General features: G+C 42.6%; 2 protein-coding genes and 1 long non-coding RNA gene across 3 annotated transcripts; 1 reads left to right on the top strand and 2 right to left on the bottom strand.

Annotated features, from left to right (window-relative positions):
* Positions 1-383: 383 nt before the first annotated feature.
* On the top strand, positions 384-1,108 carry LOC133152367 (uncharacterized). Its single transcript, XR_009714113.1, has 3 exons — positions 384-571; positions 728-801; positions 942-1,108. It is a non-coding gene; the product is annotated as an uncharacterized LOC133152367 (long non-coding RNA).
* A 144-nt stretch (positions 1,109-1,252) lies between these two features.
* Positions 1,253-14,839, bottom strand: mapk8ip1b (mitogen-activated protein kinase 8 interacting protein 1b). The gene is made up of 12 exons (XM_061275891.1): positions 14,668-14,839; positions 11,380-11,491; positions 8,374-8,628; positions 6,065-6,146; positions 4,090-5,214; positions 3,930-4,005; positions 3,450-3,622; positions 3,272-3,375; positions 3,061-3,177; positions 2,751-2,821; positions 2,567-2,665; positions 1,253-2,485 (listed from the first exon to the last, which is right to left on the bottom strand). Exons 1-12 carry the CDS (start codon positions 14,742-14,744, stop codon positions 2,413-2,415), a joined length of 2,364 nt encoding a protein of 787 aa, XP_061131875.1. The 5' UTR covers positions 14,745-14,839; the 3' UTR covers positions 1,253-2,412.
* Positions 14,840-15,234: 395 nt separating this feature from the next.
* Positions 15,235-16,390, bottom strand: LOC133152361 (guanylyl cyclase-activating protein 2-like). The gene is made up of 4 exons (XM_061275898.1): positions 16,132-16,390; positions 15,897-16,046; positions 15,640-15,751; positions 15,235-15,561 (listed from the first exon to the last, which is right to left on the bottom strand). Exons 1-4 carry the CDS (start codon positions 16,327-16,329, stop codon positions 15,434-15,436), a joined length of 588 nt encoding a protein of 195 aa, XP_061131882.1. The 5' UTR covers positions 16,330-16,390; the 3' UTR covers positions 15,235-15,433.
* Positions 16,391-18,602: the final 2,212 nt, after the last annotated feature.

The following is an 18,602-nucleotide window of genomic DNA, read 5'->3' as shown; positions in this document are numbered from 1 at the left end:
ATGGAGTCAGGCTATGAATAATGCATCATTGTTCTCAAACAGACAGGTTCACTATGATTCAGGGTCAGTTGAATAGCACAGGTGGTGCCGGGGTCGTGCTGGGTGTCGGAAAGACTTCCATTGGAGTGACTCAAACTGGAAGACACATTAATTAAAGAGTGTGTGAGGCATTTTAAATGCATGGGAAAACATTTGCAGTGACTTGATTCCACCACGCCCCATAAAAAATATATATATATATCTCGGGGTTTGGCAAGGCTAAAAAATAAATAAAAATCGACAAAACAATTTCGAAATTCATAGTGGTGTTCTGAAATTGTTATTTTCTTATCTCATTTTAACTTTGAAAGAATTTTTTCGCGTCACAGTTGAATGTGCGTCATTTGACGTCACCACTTTGGCTTTTAAACACTGTGACGCGTGGTTAGTCGCAAGTTGGTATCGTGCCAACGCCAGACGTGTACGATTAGTGCATTTAGGGCAACATTTCACCTTAACCGTACAAGATGTTACGTCTTCTCATCCTCACACTTTTGGTTAGTCAATGCATGTCACGACCTGCATCGAGAAGGTGATATTTTTTTACGTCAATGTGAAGCGACGTTGTTGCAATATTTTTCATATGTGCCAAGTTGCAGCGCTTTACTTGTATTGTGGAAGACAACTTGAAAACAAACACAAGTGTGATCATGTTTTCCAACTAGTGTCGTCTTTTTTTTTTTTCTAGACTTGACAACCATATGGAAAACATCGAGTTCCATTACTCCAGCAATTCGGAACCGTACGTGATTAACAATGATGGTAAGACGTATAAAATGGTTCTACTAAGGTCACCAGCAGCTTATCCTTTACCATTTAGTCTCGGTCCTCAAAATAATCCTTTGTGATTGCCATTTTTACCTTTAAGCAGAAATGTATACGATTTTATTTTTTAATTGCAGATTATGGTGTGAAGCCCCTAGCAGACCCACAAGGGGCAGAAAATCCTTATTATCCGAATGATTAAGGAAATGTTGAAAGTTATTTTGAGGTTTCCTTGCCTGGTTTGAATCAATCACAATTGTGAACACCTTTGAGACTCAAATTATGATGAAATAAAACTGATTTCACAAGCTCCACGAATCAGAATTTCCTATTTTAAGACCTTTCAATGAGGTATGGAATAAATGTCATTGTTTGCTCATGATGTAATAATAACAGGAGACAGGATAATCATCTTAATTTTTTTTTTTTTTTTAATAAAGAAGTCACACCTAAAAAAAATCAAAAATAAAGAGATTTCACTCACATGTTAAATCAGTACAGTGTTTATAATTACAGTTAATAAATTTATATGGCGGATCTGTACACCTTTTGCGTAGCCCCCCCACATCGTTGCTTGTTCTGTCTGGCTGTACAAAAGTCACGATATGATTAGCAACAGCAGAGATTATTCTGAGGAACTAATGAGGGGGCGGAGCTTGAAGATGCTTATGAGAATTCTGCATTTTAGAAACATTCTGTTCAATATATATAACGATCTAGAGAATGTAGAACCTTGTTTGTTGTCCCCACTGCTGTTTTGCTATTCATTCTTGTGTTTGGCGTCGCTTCTCATGACCCTTGATTCCAAAACCATCCTCACGATAACAAACACATACCGGGAAACGAAACGTGCATGCTTTGAACAATATTGTCGTTTCAGCGGAACCCGCACATGTAAGGGGTAGTGGGGGATGCATCATCAAATCACAACATCATCACAATCTTCCTTCACACAGTCAATAGCATCATCATTTAGCATTATTTCAAACGCAAGATGGAGAAGGTCCTAATGAAAGATGAAAAAGAGGCACTAGTTGTGAAGTTCTCTGCTCGCGCGTAGCTGCGTCGCTGTCTTGAGTCTAAACGTGATGTCTAACACTTTTGTTTTTGGAACACACCAGTGGAGCACAATGTGTCTGGATTCTAAAAATACAATAAGATAATAAGAAGCAGCTGCGGGTGTCATCAGTGCTCCTCGAGATTAGTTTTGTTGGATTCTAGCCTACTTTCCACCATGTTGTTGTTTATGCACGCCATTAAATCCTCAAGGTCAAAAAGTCACCCTCTGTGAACTTCACAAATATAAACAACGTTGGCTCGGTGCAAGTAAAGGCAGTCGGTCGGCTTCTGTTTCCACCTTCTGGGGCGACTGCTACTTAGCTGAAAGCTGCACTCGTGTGTGTGTGTGTGTGTGTGTGTGTATGTGTGTGTGCACCCCACTATCATTTTGCATAATATTTCTTGCCTCGAAAGCACTCCTTTGGCTTCTTCCTTTCTTCTTCTGCTTGCTCCTCAGATGTTTTGTTATTTTCTAAAATATATCCTTCATGCAACACCATGTTATGATACAGTGCGCTGTACAGGGCTCTGGTTGAAGGCGGGACTTGGCTACTCCAAGTAAATATCTTCTGTGGGGCATGAGAACTCCACGAATTCTTTGTAATACAGCTGAAAGGCTTTCCTGTAAAACAGACGTGCCAATTTGGTAATCAAACGTACGCAATTTTTTTTGTGTTAGAATACAATTAAATTACTAACTCACCCTACTGACTCTGCCACAGCTTTGGTGGAATCTTCGGACACAAACACATGGCAGGCAAATCTCTGGTCTGCCGGGTGCTTTGTTATGAAACCAAAATATCTGCAGAGAGACAATAAAAACCATCACTCTGAAATGACATCAACAGGAGAAATTGGAGGGTTATTTTTGTTGTTGTTTGACTGACTTGCAATTTTTCGGGTGATAACCGCAGAAGGAGACATTCTTCAATTGGAAAAAGTGACTGCACTCGTTACTCTGACAGAGATAGAAGAGGAAAAAGGAAGCAAGGCTTTAGTGTAGGAGGGGACACAATAATATTTCAATCGTGAGACACGTTTTTTGATGCCGTAGAGAACAATAAAATGTATCACTATTTTTTTAAATGGCTGTAGTACATACACATGGCCACACGGTGGCGACTAACCAAAGTGTTAGTTGCAAAGTGATCATGTCCAATACGACACCACTCAGTATCAAAAAAATGGCAGTCTTACTCGATCACAGGAGTAATAATCCTCATGAACGGCCAGTTTGATTCCCTTGACACTGATTTCCAGAATACAGGAGGAAGGCGGGTTGTGCTTAACTGTCATCCTTCTGTTGGTGGCAATCTGGGAAGCGCAAAGATTGCTTAAAATTTAAGCAGTTCACTTTGATTTAAAAGACAATTCAGATTTCTCAAAAAAGAGCAGTTCGGTGCCGAACCTTCTGCATAGCTGCACAAAGAACGTCGTTTCCTTTGTGGTAGGGCACTTGGACTGAGCCCAGGAATTTTAGCCGGTACCGGTCAAGCCACTCACTGCTCTTTGCTGAAAAGAGATCAACCAACCATACAACGTTAATAAATGTTCATTTAATCGCGTCGTTCCTTTTCATCGGTTACCTTTGAAGCTATCGGTCTCCTTGGTCACCTCGATAGCATAATAAACAGGGAAGATCCCCCGGGCACCCGTTCTCATGTTGAAGCCCTCGTACCAGTAATCCTCCCCTTGTACCTCCACAAGCAATGGATCGTCCACTTCCAGCTCTAACTCATCATCGTGCCTCGGGACAAACCTGCATGGAGAAAAACAGATGAAGCTGATGTTCTGCGGGATCCTGGAGAACCTTCATATTAAGAAGGTGTGTTTGGTTATGTAAAATCCCATTTATTGGTAATATCTCAGGTTCCTGCCAAATTAAAGGTTTGAGATAATCTGGATTATATGTTGGTTTGTTTATCCTCTCCAATCCAATGCAAAAACAAATTTCTTGCCCTGAAATAAAAGGGGTCATTGTTCTTTTGTTTTTTTCGTAGAGAAACGTGTCAACACTGAGAAAAATGTTCCGATTAAAATGCAGCGTAGTTATTTTTTTAACTCACCTGTAGACAGCTCTGTGGCTCTGATCCTGCTCCTCTCCGTTTATGGTGCAGGAAAATAAACCAAAAGACTCAGCACCTAAGGCAGAAAAAAAACGGACAGTTTTAGAGACGAAAATGAACGGAGCAAATTTCGCCCTGTGCCAAAGTGACCATCGCTTACTCGATGAGCTCGATCGCCCGTTCATAAAGACGTTGAGGAACTTCTTGGAGAAATGCAAGTCGACGTCCGGCGTGGAGTCTTCGGACAGACAAGCCGTGGCCTCTCGTCTGACCCCCCCCAAACGTGCACAATCTTCCTCTTCGTCCGCCTCCTCGTACTCTTCCCCGATGGCCGACCCGTAGGGAGACGAGACGCAGTTGTCGTAGACGGTGGCCGAATCGCTGTCGTCGCTGTAACCTTGGTAACACTGTCTCAAACTGACAAGTTCCAGTTGAGCGTGCTCGTCCACCACCAAGGTGTATTTGACCGAATCGTACGACAAACCGCTGGCGTCTGAGCTCATGGAAGTCCTTAGCGGGGCGGCTCTGCCGTTGCCCCCGTTCACCTTTGCCACCACTTTCTTTATTCTTTCGTTTATGATGATTCGATCCACATCCTCGTCTTCCCCGCAGTAGCTTTCGTCCGTGGCGTCCACGTACTCGACTGACGAGCCAGTTCTCAGCATTGCCCCTGCCCCCGTTCCTGACCCCTTGAGGCTAAAGTCCAGCGCCGCGGTAGGATGAGTTGACAGAGCCACGCTAGGCGGCGTGATGAGCGACTCCACGCAAGATGCGTAAGAAGGCGGCGCGATGTAGGCTTCGTCCTCCTCGTAGATGGACGAGTTGGACTGGTCGGGTAGCGGCTGGTAAGGAGGCGGGCCTTCTGTATCGGAGCTAATGGACATACGACCTTGCTCGCTCAGCTGCGACAGGAAAGGTCGGTCCTGCGTACAAACAGGTTCCGAAGGGTCGGAACAGCGCGGCACCGGGGTCAGGTAGATCTCCTCTGTGGGCTCCAAAGGAGCCTCCGAGGGGTACTGCAGCCTCTCCTGCCGATGGCCGCTCGCATCCAACTTTCCCGCCGGATAGAGCGGAGCCGGTTTGTAATTCTGCGGCGGCGGTGGCGGCGCAGGCGGCTTCTCCTGAAACTTTGGCCGCGTCGACGCGGAGCTCTGTGAACGTCCGGGTGCGTGCGAGTTCCCGCAGGGGGCGTCGGTGGAGGTGCCTCGGTCTTTGGTCTGCGCGGCGCCGCGTACCTTGTCCTCGTCGCTCAGACAGCTGTGCTCGCGCGGAGGCGTTAGCTCACCTGGAAAATAGGAAAAGACATACAGCAATATGAGGACGGACGTGCAAACGCAAACACAAAGGCCACACGCGCAGACGGAGAACATGACGCAGGCGTGAGCGCCAAAACCGACGCAACAAGCAAACATGGCGATGAAATGCAGAAAAAGGAAAAACGGGAAGAGCAGAAAGTAGAAAAGGTTATGTAACAGATGTCAGGATTACTCAGATAAATCCACATTAAAACTCAAAGTGCGTCTATGGGATGGCGATTGACCGGTTATGTCATAATCCGTCGCCAGGAAGTATTGCAATGATGATTTTATGATAGCCGAGAGCCGCAGATTAGCAAATAACTGTTGAGTATAATTCAACATCCAATAGCCCAAGAATACAGTGATGTTGTACACTTCAAAGTTCAGGATTATTTTCAATGAACTATCTGGAAAACAGATTGATATGAAATACTGAATAAAAAGGATTAATGATGGTGAAATTCTCATCCCAGATCAAGTTGGATTTTAAGTCTGTGACCTTATTTGCACCTAACTCTGCAGAGTGTAACGGGTGAAGTTGCCCCAAACAATTTGAATGAGTAAATACTAAAAAAAATATATAATGGCAGACTGAATCTTATTTTAGTGCTTTGTGTGGATAAAAATAGTCGGGCTGGCTACATTAAAAATAACAGCAGTGACAAACTAAAATGGGACAAGCGCATACGAATTAGTGAGAGTAGCAAAAGGGAAGTTGTCCTATCATGAATTTTGCATACTGTTTTTTTATTTCTATTTGTGATCATATTGACTCAAATGTCCGTCATAATTAAACTTGGCAAATGCACACGTCTCATAAGAGACAGAAAAACTCACCCGTTTTGAGAGGTGAAGATGAGCCCGCAACTTTATCCTGCCACGTGTATTTCTTGCCAAAGGAATTGTTGTTTAACGTGTCCTGAGGAAAAGCAGAGGTAAAGAACAAATGAAGGAAGTGGTGGGAACAGGAGAAGATGAAGCTCTGGATCCTGAGAGAGTTTGTCCCCGACTCACCACACAACACACACAAAGCTGGTGAATATGCCCTGAATGAGTCTTTTGTCTGTGCGTAGTGGTCTGAATTTAAAGGGAACCGGACCTTTTCCTTACTGGGAAGACATGCAGTTATTTGGAAAAAAAAAAAAAAAATTGTGAAACACAAATCTGGAGCTGCACTGCAATTTCATTGTATCTGCCCGATTTGATTCGATTTGATTCGATTCGATTCGATTCGATTCGATTCGATTCTAGTCTAGTCTAGTCTAGTCTAGTCTAGTCTAGTCTAGTCTAGTCTAGTCTAGTCTAGTCTAGTCTAGTCTAGTCTAGTCTATTTTTATATTATAGCCACAATTATAAACTGTCAGGCGAACACACTTAATTAACTAACTCTTAATTTAAATCTGAGTGGTAAAAAAAATATTTTTGCTATTCATGTACACGGACATACAGTACGTAGATTTGTAGTGGCGGTAAGAAAATAGAAATAAAGAAGCGGAAAGTCCCGTGATCAAACTGTTGCAAATATGGATCATTTTCCGATGTCCACCCACCGATGCATGACTCACTTCCCGATCTTGCTGTCGTCGTGGTAACGAAAGACGTGGAACCATCTTGCCACCGTGAATATAAAAAGATCATGGCCTTGGGCCAATGACTCATGTGACGTGTGTATGTGTACGTGATAGCACCTCACTGAGAATTAGCAGTCTCACAATTCTTTCAGAGTTTTGCCTTCATGCCATTGAGAATTAAGTGAGATGAATGAAGACAGGTAGATTTCGCCAGCAAGCTCAGACTCACTCAGTACTACTTAGGACAAGTGTGGTGTGTAACCAGATGGGAGATTACCAGGACTCAGGATTAATCTTGACATCACGTCTGGATACATTTACTCAAACAGTCTTAGAGGGGGGCAAACAGCAAAATAAAAGCTGTGACGTAAAAAAAATTACAAATGTTTTCTCAGTAGAAAAATGACACTAAAATTGTGCTCTGGCTTTTTTTCCCAGTCACAAAAGTCCGCCAAATGAAGCTGAGCTGAATATACAGTTTACATTTTGATTTATTCACTGACCTGGAAACAATCACTCAAGCACTCGGGTTGTACAATACAACCTAGAAATCGTTATGTAATCGTCTCAGCCTCACGCTGGACACGATTCCTGTCAGCATGATTGATGGAATTACATTTTACAATTTCATATTACAATTACAGATGCAGTAGACACTTTTGTTTTTTTTAGATATTTTTTTTTTTTTTAGACAAATCAAATCTCATGACTAGGCAAGTGTACAAGTAGCAATTGCACCCTTTGTACTTTCTAGACGTGACAACTCCAACCCAGACAGGAAACCCGGAAGAGCAACACTACAGTGGGTTCAGTCAGCTTTCCACCTCGGGGCAAAATGGACAAACTGAAGCGCTGATGAATCTGACGCTGCTCAGAAGATCGTTTTGACAGCCTACAAGCCTGAGGGCTGGCTGGGTGTAGAATCGTGTGGAAGATATGCATGGTGTTGCATAATCAGAAGCTGTGCGTCCAAAAATTTGTACCAAAAAGAAATCAAGAGCTAAAAATTGGGCATCATCAATCAAACCATGGGAACTTGATATTAGAGCAACAATTTAACGAGCTCCTGAACAAGATGCTGCAGGATCCTAGAGAACCAAAACACGTTTCAAGGCTTGAACGTATCCATCAGGTGGTTAGGATGAGAGCCCAGCTAAGTCCAACACAATTAACGTCCTATTCATTCCAATTTGGAGAATCACTACGAGACTGCTAATGACTAAGCCGACCTTCCTCAGATGACCAGAAACATGACTCCATCAGTTATAATTCCCCTCACATAAGCGAGGGTGTACGGATCGGAAAACAAGGGTCACCGCTCTTGTTTACATTTACATACAACAATAGAAATGATACACACACCAAGGGCTGGAAAGGTCTTGACAATAGGGATTATTGTTCGTCCGGGTGAACCCATCCTCTCCGAGCAAATACAAACGGAGTAAAATGACCTCCATTGTCCAGTGCTGTTTGCTTCAAAAGACGAAACACATCTACGAGATGTAATCTAAAAGACGATATTTTTCTCTTCAACTTTGTGTTGGCAGTATGTCACTTAAAGAAAAATGACTTTACCTGCGTGCGGGGCACAATTGGAAAGAGGTTAAGGGTCGTAGGTCTCTTCGGCCGGTAGGTATCCATGGTAACAGGTACTGTAGGGTCCTTGGTGACTGGCGGAGGTGCGATGGAGGCCTTGGAGGACTCTTTATCACCGCGGAAACCGTCAGCACCATCAATGAGATCCAAATGCAGCATCTCCGCCTGGAGCTGTCCAACGGCGCCGAGCTCCGCCCTCCCCGGCCTGCTATTGGTCCCTCGCCTCACATGGCCCTGCAGCGATTGGAAGACGCAATCTGTCATTTGTAGCGGACAAACAGTACAAGGGAGAGAGGGAGTGAGCATGGAGGAGATGAGGAGAGTGAACTGGCCAATTAGAAAATTCCTTGATTTTGCCTTGCTACTCTCGCGGTCAACACTGAGCTGCTTAGTGGGCAAACACAGCTGAGGCCAGAGATTGGACCCTCTTCCACACACTTTGCTCGATTTCCTTCCATATACACAGATGGCGCACACTGACGCGCTGAGTTGGCCTAAAAAGCCCGACGACATTGCCAGTTGCTAGCATTAGGAAGACATTAGCTTTTAAGCAGTAACGGATGCAATGAGGATTTTCAAAACAGTTCTAGAAAAATCACAAGTGTGCTCACTTGGAAATGGTTTCAATCTTTTAATATAGAGTGGTTTAATTTTTTAAAACAAAGTTAGCTAAAATGCTGAAATGAGTGGTGTCATTTTATGTAAACGAAGAATGTGGATTTCTATTATTAGCCACGTCACCAATTGTTTCTCCAGTCACGTCACACTCAGGACACTGAAACTGGTTTGAAGGCTTAAAAGGCTCATTCTCCTTCCTTTTGACAATTTCAAAGTGAAGATCAATACCAGCTAATGCAACCCGCTTCCGCTCAGCCTCTTGTGTTTTACGACCTCAATTTATAACCGGCCCCTTTAAAAGGCACCGCTGTGTTGCTAGGAGACAAGTGACGACGTGGAGGCGAGTGAAGAGTGCATGCCGCTGACCCCCCGACGACGATGCTCGCCTCTCATCCAATCGGAGAAGCCAAAGCAGGGGAAATCTCACAATCACCCTCCATTGCAACCTGATGACTGACTGATGAGTTGAACTCTTTCAAAACGATTGATTTGAATCTTTTTTACAGAGCATGGTTGTCACGTTACTGCCGATCATCCCTGGATGCAAAACAAACAAAAAAAAGAGACACAAGGCGCTTGTGCATTTGTTGATGTCCTCTCCCACCCATGAGATGACGTGAGCAGTATCCATGGAGGCGGCGCAAACCACCTCTCGGTTTATTTTCAGCTCCATCACATGCGGCTGAGAAGTGAAAATAGGTTGCCATGGAAATAGCTCCTATGGCTGTTTTTGCTGAAACATCTCTTTCCGCCCTCACACTCGAGATGCTGTTTCACTCCTTTTAAACACATCGGCACCTACATGTCAGTGATCTTTTTGTTTATTGTACACCGCTGTTTCTATAGTTACCTAATCTGCAATTCCATACGTGCCCAATCTGCAACACGTATCATGTGACTGCTAATCAAATCTATCCACTCCTACGCTTGGGCATTTTCTCTCGCCATCTGTCAATTACGACGAGACACCCTCGTCCATGTTGATACCTCAGTCCACTAATTCAGACTTTTACCCGCTAATGCACAGGGGTCAAACTCAAGGTCCGGGGGCCAGATCCGGCCCGCCACATTATTTCATGTGGCCCGCAAAGGCAAATCATTTTAAAACTCAGTGTTTCTTATTAAAACGTCCAAACTGTAAATGGTCTTATTTTTAATAACAGCATTATTTTTGGTCACAATCCAAAATAAATTAGAAAATGGTTGAACTTTTTATCATTGGACTCTGTTGTATGTGATAATATGAGGGGCCATTCATTTCAAGTCATTAATGGCCCCACGAGGGAAAACGTAACCACGCTGTGGCCCACAACAAAACAAAGTTTGACACCCCTGTGCTAATAATTGAAAAGTACAAGCACAAACAAGTGCAAGCACTAACAACTAGGTTGAAAAAAAAATTCGCGTTCGAATGCTGGAACTACACGAGAGACTTTCATCCCCTCCTGAATCGTCAACAACTTTTACCATCCTACGTTACCAATATAATCTTACACTGCTCCATATGGTGACTAAAAAAAAATAGGCAAATCCTCCACACACTACTTTCTGATTTAGACATCGTGTGCACGACGTATCAACCGACATATACGTCCATTAGAGGAATCCCCTTTGGAGGGTGAGCTTGATGATGAGGTCAGCAGCGCCGCGGGCTAATGGGCAAGCAGTGAGCGATCTGGACTGAGGTCACACACAATCCCATTCAGTTTCTGAAAGTGTATCAAGGGTTGATGCATTATTAAACAGGGATGGGCCTTGTTCGCACGTTGCTGAAATATGACGAAAAGATGCCGAGCACTCGTCTTTCCCCGATGATACTTTTTGGCTATTCTATCGTTGTTAGCGCCGCAATTACGAAAGCATGACAAAGCACAGTGAGCGACCCAAATATATCGAATGCTCATCTGTGAGCATAACTGACTCAGGGGAAGAAAAAGGCTTTCAACCCTTCCCGTTGCCATGGTTACAAGAGAAGAAATAATTAGTTTAGCTGATGGAGGAGGAGGCGTTGATGTGTTCAGAGAGAACCGAGCCAAAAAGATCTGAAAGAATAATACATTCACCACAGTTGCTCTCTCGATGTAGCAGTCCGATCTCTTTCTGTCTCTCTCATAGTTCAAACATGCTCCAATTGGAAAAAGGTTTTTTTTTTTTGGATGCCAGAATTTTGAAAAACGGGATGGGCTAAAACTTGCTCGAAGCAAAAAAACACAACTTCTAAATGTCAATAATTATGCTGTGCTTGATACGGTATACTCATCACTCACTCACTCACACACACACACACACACAGTGGGTGACTTGATGCACATCTTATGAACCTTGACAAAAGAAAATGTTGTTTCATTCCTTTGGGTTTAGACTTACCTTAATATCCGGGCCATTGCAGTTGAGGCTCATCCCACGTTCGTCGGTGATCTCGGTAATCTCTGACAGGTCGTCATCTTCAAACTCACCCAAGCTGATGTCGTGAGTCAACCTGGACAAGATTGAAGGGAAAGTAACAATTTAGCAGACTTAAGACCAAAGTCCTTGATTGTATTCTAAACATTGAAAGATTTTCCATCTAACCAAGAAAAACAAAGATCATTGTAAGTGAACAGGGAACATCTAAAGCAACTAATTTGCGTCTTAAGGAAAGAATTGTCTCTTGAGTAGACTTAATTTACTGTTAGGTCATTTTGAGCGTGTTGGAAGAATGTATCGTCATTTTCCCATGACAGCACTATTAATTATAATTCATTTTGAGATAGCCCAGTTGTACTCGTTGAAAATGTGTCTAGACGATTTATGTTTTCAAGAGTCATTACTTTCTTAATATTTGTCACAGGAAAATAATATCACTAGAACTGCCTTTAAAAATGGTATGATAAGACTTTCAGGTTTCATGTTAACAAGAATTAGCTTTGAGGCGTGTTAGCTTCTCTTGTGAGCTGCTAGCAACGACCAGCTAGCTGGCATATGATTATTACTGCCAAGCAAAATGTCGATCAACGTATTTGTGTTTTACGATGGCATTGATTTGCAATATGACCAAAATATTTCAACACCAATAGAAACATTGAAAGTTTTGTCAAGCAAAATTAGATTTTTACTGGAGTTTTACATTAGACTGGCCTGCAGGATTGCGTCATTATATTTTGGATTGTGCTAGATACAAACAAAAAATAACAAATCTATGCCATTAGGTATGTCATGAGCGTCACACACTAGACATTTTGAACCTGGCATTCAGTTATTAAATCAGACGCATATTCAGTCGACCCACATCCGTCCCCAATCATTCACGCCTTTATAGTCCTCCTTAGAGATGAGACGACTGTGGTGCAAGGTGCTGGCCATTCATCACCTTCGCCCTCTTGCAAGGACACATTTAGGACCGGAGCAGGACGGTCCTGTCAGATGCCACACGTCCACATTACTCCCCATTTGATGGATGAAAACAAGCCCAACACACAGCTTTTCCCGCACGACATAACAACATTAAGAGGGCTGTGTATCCTCTGGTCATGCTATTTCTGGTCGAGAGGCTCAACATCTTTTCCTAGAGTCACGAAGGCATATCCATCCTCCTCTTATTCAAGGGCAAGCCTGCCCTGAGCTTAAAACGTGCAAAGAGTCGACAAATAGAGAGAGGACGTGAACGTCGCGCGCAAACACAAGGTCACACAGCCATGCCGCTACGTTCCAGTCAGAAACACAGAAAGCGTGTCCTACCATTTTTCCCACTGGTCCTCCATCCAACCTTCTTCTCCTTCCCCTCCCGAGTCCATACCGTAAGCGAGGAGGGCATCCGAAGCCGAGAAGAGGAGAAGGAGCAAGGGGTTTGGAGAGTGAAGAAGTGGGGCGCAGGAGGGAGGGGGAGGAGCATCAAGGAAGGAAAGCCGGAGGAAAGGGGTGGAGGTGCAGCTCAAACGGGTCGATGGAAGGAGCGTTACGTTGGCTCGCTCTTGCCTCTGAAGCACACGAGCGATATTGTGAGGGAATTATTCCAAGCAGAGAAGCTGGGGCCATCGAAAGAGGAGTGTTATCTAATCTGTTCCCGCCTCTCCTTTTCCACTCTGATGTTTACTCTGCCTGTGAGCATCAGATGGACTCTGCTAAAGCAGCAAAAATGCTGCCGTTTGCACAATACTTGCTGGACAGAAAAGCCCCAGCACAACGGGGCACTCCTCTCGCGATGCACCATGGCCATGCTCAATTATTCATGAGGCCCATTGATCACATCAGACTATCATTTTTCCCTTTGTTATTCCCATCTGTGTGGAATATTGTTTATATTTGTATATAATACTGATACAATCCGCCCATAGCAATTAGAATATAGTCACTACTCTTGATGGAAACTATAACTCACCAAAATTGTTCGGGCACTTCAAATGTTATTTGTACTGTTATTAGTCCGTGCACATGACATTGTTAATAACATTAATTAATTCACAAAAAATATGTCAATATATATTTCCTTGTTTTTGTATTGGCCACTTGACAGAAGAGTAGTGGCTGCCCATTTTATGTCAACAGGCCATTTCCATTTAACTTTTGGCATATGTTTTGTGGATAGCTGACTCCAACTTGACCCAATTTATACGGATTTGGGACGGGCATAAAATATAACACGGCGCGGAGTTTGAGGAAAAGATTTATCGTGCAAACACGGACTCTCAATCTGGTGAATCTACAAGAACAACAGTCATGAAAATTTTAGAACATCCAAATGGGGTCACGCTGACTCCACCAGACTGAATTTTTTATTTTTTTTCAGGCGAGCTACTGATGTGTCTCAGTTAGATATTCAAAGAGCTGCGCACATAGAAAAAGCGACATGACTTGATTTGCTGGCTGAATTATTGCTTCAACACAAAAAATATCCAACAATCATCTGATATATTTTGTGAGCTCATCCAAAAAAGCATTTGCTTAAAACTGGCAATAAATATGATCACGAACATGATAAAGGCATGTCAGTGGAAAAACAAGACAACAACATATGGCTCCATTGGTAGCAAGCCAACTTCAGGGCTGAGGATTACATATCTCCTCTTTTCTGCCAAATATCAATTCTGAAACAATGAAGCAAACCGTGCGCACACTTACTCACACAAGCCAGTTAAAAATATAAAATAACATAAATCAATAATCCACTTGTTTGGCCTTCTTGCACTATATTATTTAAATATGGTCTGAATATGAATTGTAATAGTTATGCAACTATTAAAACCATAAATAATAATTACCTTCCTGAGCAAACTGTTCAACACGTGGATTAGAAATTGAGCATCAGGTTATATGATTCTCGACAGCGATTGTTTTTATTGATTTAAAAAATCAATTATTCATGTATGCATGTGTTCTTTGCAATAACTTACTGTCAAACTATTGGACATTTTTTTTAATTAATTTATTATCATGTTCAAGCACAATATAATAAACCCGCTAAATAGAAACAGCTCCACACTTTAGAAGACTGATATATGCAAAAATATAACCAATCAGTCGAGGCACACCCAAAATGAAGGGGGAAAAAAATACAGAAACCAAAACAACGCAATAATAACACATGCAGAACCAAAACACCGAGAAGCTCCATCCAGTCGGAATTAATACCAAAAGCACGAGCATCTCATCCCCCTTCATCGCGTCACCCTTTCCTACCTGCATCCGGCTGGAGACTTTATCTGAAGATTGTGCTCGCGCTGCCGGCTGCCTTTCCGCTTTTCACCCTCCGCCATGCCGCTCGGCTCTCATGCCATGGTTCGCGTGAGGCTGAGCAGTTTGCGGTGCAGCCGCCGGCCTGCCTGCGGTTGCTCGGTTAGACAGCGGCACATTTGACACATGAGGATGATATTGTAGTTCTGCGATAGGATGCTGCCTTCAGGGGCTGTGGTAAAAAGCAAAGCTCCCAATAATGCTCTTCCCTATTGACTTTAGGGATATGTCAACACTATATTTGTATATCTTATTATATTTACACCAACGGAAATTCTCACTCTCATCCAATGCCCCCCCCCTTCCCCAAAATGAAAACTTTATTACATAAAATTATGCAAACAGTTAGAATAACAAAGTACATGAGTACCGTAATTTTCGGACTATAAATCGCACCGGAGTATAAGTCGCACCAGCCATAAAATGCCCCAAAAAAGTGAAAAAAAACCAAACATATATATGTATATAAGTCGCTCCTGAGTATAAGTCGCCCCCCCACCCAAACTATGAAAAAAAAACGCGACTTATAGTCCGAAAATTACGGTATCAATTTTATACAAGGTGGATGAAGAGTCCAATATTGTTGAGAAATAAATATGAAATGCAAATGGTTGAAAGGCTCAAGAGTTGGAACTGAGTTAAAACTTGTCCCTGCATGGCGACGGCTTTGGTTTGATGTCTCATCAACCTTGAAATGAGCACTTGGCCATTTTCAGAAGTGTGCGCTCTTTCTCCTCTGCTCCAGAACCCATTGTGCAGGATTTATGTCCAACTTCAACATATTAAGCACCCACGGGTCTTGCTGTGCTCCTCTTATGAACTCTTCCATTGTAATACAACCTGTCGAGCAAATTATAAGAACAGACATTTCGTATCTATTTTTAAGGCCTCAGGTTTTTTCCCATGTTTAATACTTACCATCGCCGTCACTATCAACAGCCTGCAATATTCGTTCCACAGCATCGTCAACTGTAAAATGGGGCTCATTTGTGTCTGTCTTTGTGCCTCCTTTCTTGACACAATAAATACTCTGGAAAGAAAAAAAAAATAGAACTTGATGTAAACAGTCCGGATTTCAAAAATCAAAGGGAATGTTTTTCAGAGATGTGATTTGTAAGACTGCACATCTTTGAGAGGTCCATAAAATGGTGCCAACACGACACATTGTGACTTACATGAATTATTGACCGGAGCTCATCCTTGTCAACAAATCCGTTGTTGTCTTTGTCATACACTTTGAACGACCAGCGCAGTTTGTGCTCCATGTCTCCCCGAAAAACAAGATTCAGGGCCGCTACAAATTCCAGGAAATCTATTGTATTGTCCTGAAAGGAAAGCAATTCCATTCATTTTAGTGTTTTTTTCGACTCGGATTTTTAAAAAAAAGCATATGAATGTAAAAAATCTCACCTCATTCGTGTCAAACGCTCGAAACATGTTCTCTGCGTAATCCGATGCTTCGCTGCTTGGGTCCACACCAAAGAAACGCTTGAATTCATGCAGAAAAAGTAGTCCACTTGGGCACTCCATAACAAATTTTTTATACATATCCTGAAGCGCTTTAATGTCGATTCCTTCGGAGCTCCCTGTTTGCTGTGCCTGTCCCATGGTTTGTCTTCCACCAGGACGTTGACCTTTATCAAATCCATCATGGAATCTGCGGATGAGAAATGGCCATCTTATCGACCCGGGCGTAGCATAAGCCTGCGGAGTCGCAACTGTTTGCATTTGTGAGAAGTGATTAGTGTAGTCTGGGGATTAAGATTGGATTACCTGGTCTGGGTTTTCTTTCAGTGGGTACGCCCCAGAGTTAAAAATGGACTAACCCAAACCCACAATAAGTATGTTCATCAAAGCCTTTTACTTCAGGTTGGCCAGAAAATTAGATGAGAGGAGGAAAAGGCACTGGGATCCTTAAGGCACATAAATAATCACATTGTTCGACTACTGACGTCAACAGTTTTCAAAACATAGAAATTCTAATGCACAGCAAAGTCTGAACTGTTGACAGTAAAATAGTCCAAGTCGACTTCACGTCAACACTGATATAAATAGTTTAGGTCACATTCAAAACCTTGGTGCGGTTACCTAGCAAAAGCTTTGTCTTGAAATGACACTTGGACATTATTGTAAAGACCACTCGCCTATGTAAAGAGCGTTGTTGTTAATCAGACTACTGCGGCACCGGAAAAACAAGCTAAGAGCATAAGACGCTCAAGGCCACGCTCATTTGGAATTGGTGTATCAATCTCTTTTAATTAGATTGCATTAGGCAGGGGAGACAAATCCTTCAAGAGACATGCATTGAGATGATCTCTACGTAGGTCAAACTTAAATAAGGACAACACTTGGATTGTGATTTTAAAAGCACACACATGGGTTTGAACTTAATCTCAGAGGCAGGCAGGGGATACTTATAGACACATTTGCTCCGAGCCTACTCTTACCTGTATCATCAAGAGTAAAATAATGAACTAACATTATTTTCTTCTCGAATCTAATTATGTTGTCAAAATTGCTGTGAAATTGCGATTTCCTTGATCAAATGGATGAGAAGGGAAGAGTGGCTGCCAGCCTAACCTCTGACGTGCACAGGAGAACACCGCCACCTACTGGTAAAATGGCTGTATTACAACACGAGATGTTTTAGGTACTACGTACTACATTTACATACATCCAGTGTTACCAAAGATGAATACAAGCTAGAGGTCAATGTTAGCACAAAACATTCAAGCTTCTGTTGGGCAATAAGATACGTTAGGAAAGCCTACTAAAATATCCGAACTTTATTTTGTTTTCAAAAACTCCTAAAATCTGGACAGGCTTTTTTTTTTTTTGCCCTATTTGTGTGTTATCATATAGCATTTTGTGGGTTTCTTTAATTGTGACAATATTATGAAGTGATTCAAAGTGGGAACATCCACAATGAAGGCCCAAGTCACTGCCAAAAAGAACTTTGAACCTTGTAACGAAGGAAGGACTTCTGGCCAACCTTGAGTTCCAGCATATTTTCTTGTCTCGGCAAACTACGAAAGACTTTTCGGCACTAAAGCTATTGCATAATCTACACCACTGCCCTTGTGATGTACTTGGGTTGTCGTGCACTCGCCGCATAATTCCGTCTTTCTGCGGACCTGCATGGTGATTAACACACGTCCTAAAATAATGTCCTCAGATGGTTTGCGCCGCGTCAGCAGGCTTTATTGTTGATCTTAAATCACCGCCGCACTCGCTGAGGCTGTGAGAGAAACGGATGGCCTCCCTGCTGAGTCCACAGTTTGCCTGATGGATTGTGCTGCTTCAGATGCTATTGAATTGGTCCTGATGGAGCGTCTGAATGGTCCAAATATTGTGAGCCAAAAAACTGGGGGGTTTGATTGGGAGGGGGAGTTGATTGACCTTGGCACTGGATGCACCATATCTCAAGATGATGACGAAGGATTTTTTGCATTGCGTTTACTGTTTTCGATGCCGCCACTCTGCTGTCATTTTTATTCCTTCTGCACAACTAACTTCCATGAAAAATTAATTGATGTCTTTTACTTTTGAATATTCATTTTTAACAGCAGGATTTGGAATTAAAAATACCTGATCAGTTTCACATTTGTGAGTACAAAGGTTTGCAGCAGAATCATCTTTTTAGTTTTTGTGCCGTCCACAACAAGGCCCTGCATTGACACCTTGCCCCCACTAGCATAGCTTTGCTGTAGGCATGTAGCTTAACTGGGTGCATCGTAGATACCTATTCATATCTGTGATCACTGGCCTCAAGAATATTAACAACCATATGGTGGCCTTTAATTTAAAGAGCAAAAGCCAATGTACTTAAATTCTCTTTGGCTGAACTTGGAATTGTTGTGATCGAGTGAGCTGTTTGGCAT

This window comes from Syngnathus typhle, linkage group LG4 (genome assembly GCF_033458585.1).
Source record: "Syngnathus typhle isolate RoL2023-S1 ecotype Sweden linkage group LG4, RoL_Styp_1.0, whole genome shotgun sequence".
NCBI lineage: Eukaryota > Metazoa > Chordata > Actinopteri > Syngnathiformes > Syngnathidae > Syngnathus > Syngnathus typhle.
Note: the sequence above shows the minus strand (reverse complement) of the source record. Positions and strands in the feature narration are given on the sequence as shown.

Coding starts and splice junctions, on each gene's coding strand:
- LOC133152361 (XM_061275898.1), bottom strand. CDS start 16,329: ATGGGACAGGCACAGCAAACAGGGAGCTCCGAAGGAATCGACATTAAA. Junction 16,047..16,131: donor GAGCGTTTGACACGAATGAG/GTGAGATTTTTT, acceptor CTTTCCTTTCAG/GACAATACAATAGATTTCCT. Junction 15,752..15,896: donor AGCTCCGGTCAATAATTCAT/GTAAGTCACAAT, acceptor TTTTCTTTCCAG/AGTATTTATTGTGTCAAGAA.
- mapk8ip1b (XM_061275891.1), bottom strand. CDS start 14,744: ATGGCGGAGGGTGAAAAGCGGAAAGGCAGCCGGCAGCGCGAGCACAAT. Junction 3,623..3,929: donor AGCCACAGAGCTGTCTACAG/GTGAGTTAAAAA, acceptor TTCTCCATGCAG/GTTTGTCCCGAGGCACGATG. Junction 3,178..3,271: donor TTTGTGCAGCTATGCAGAAG/GTTCGGCACCGA, acceptor TGCGCTTCCCAG/ATTGCCACCAACAGAAGGAT.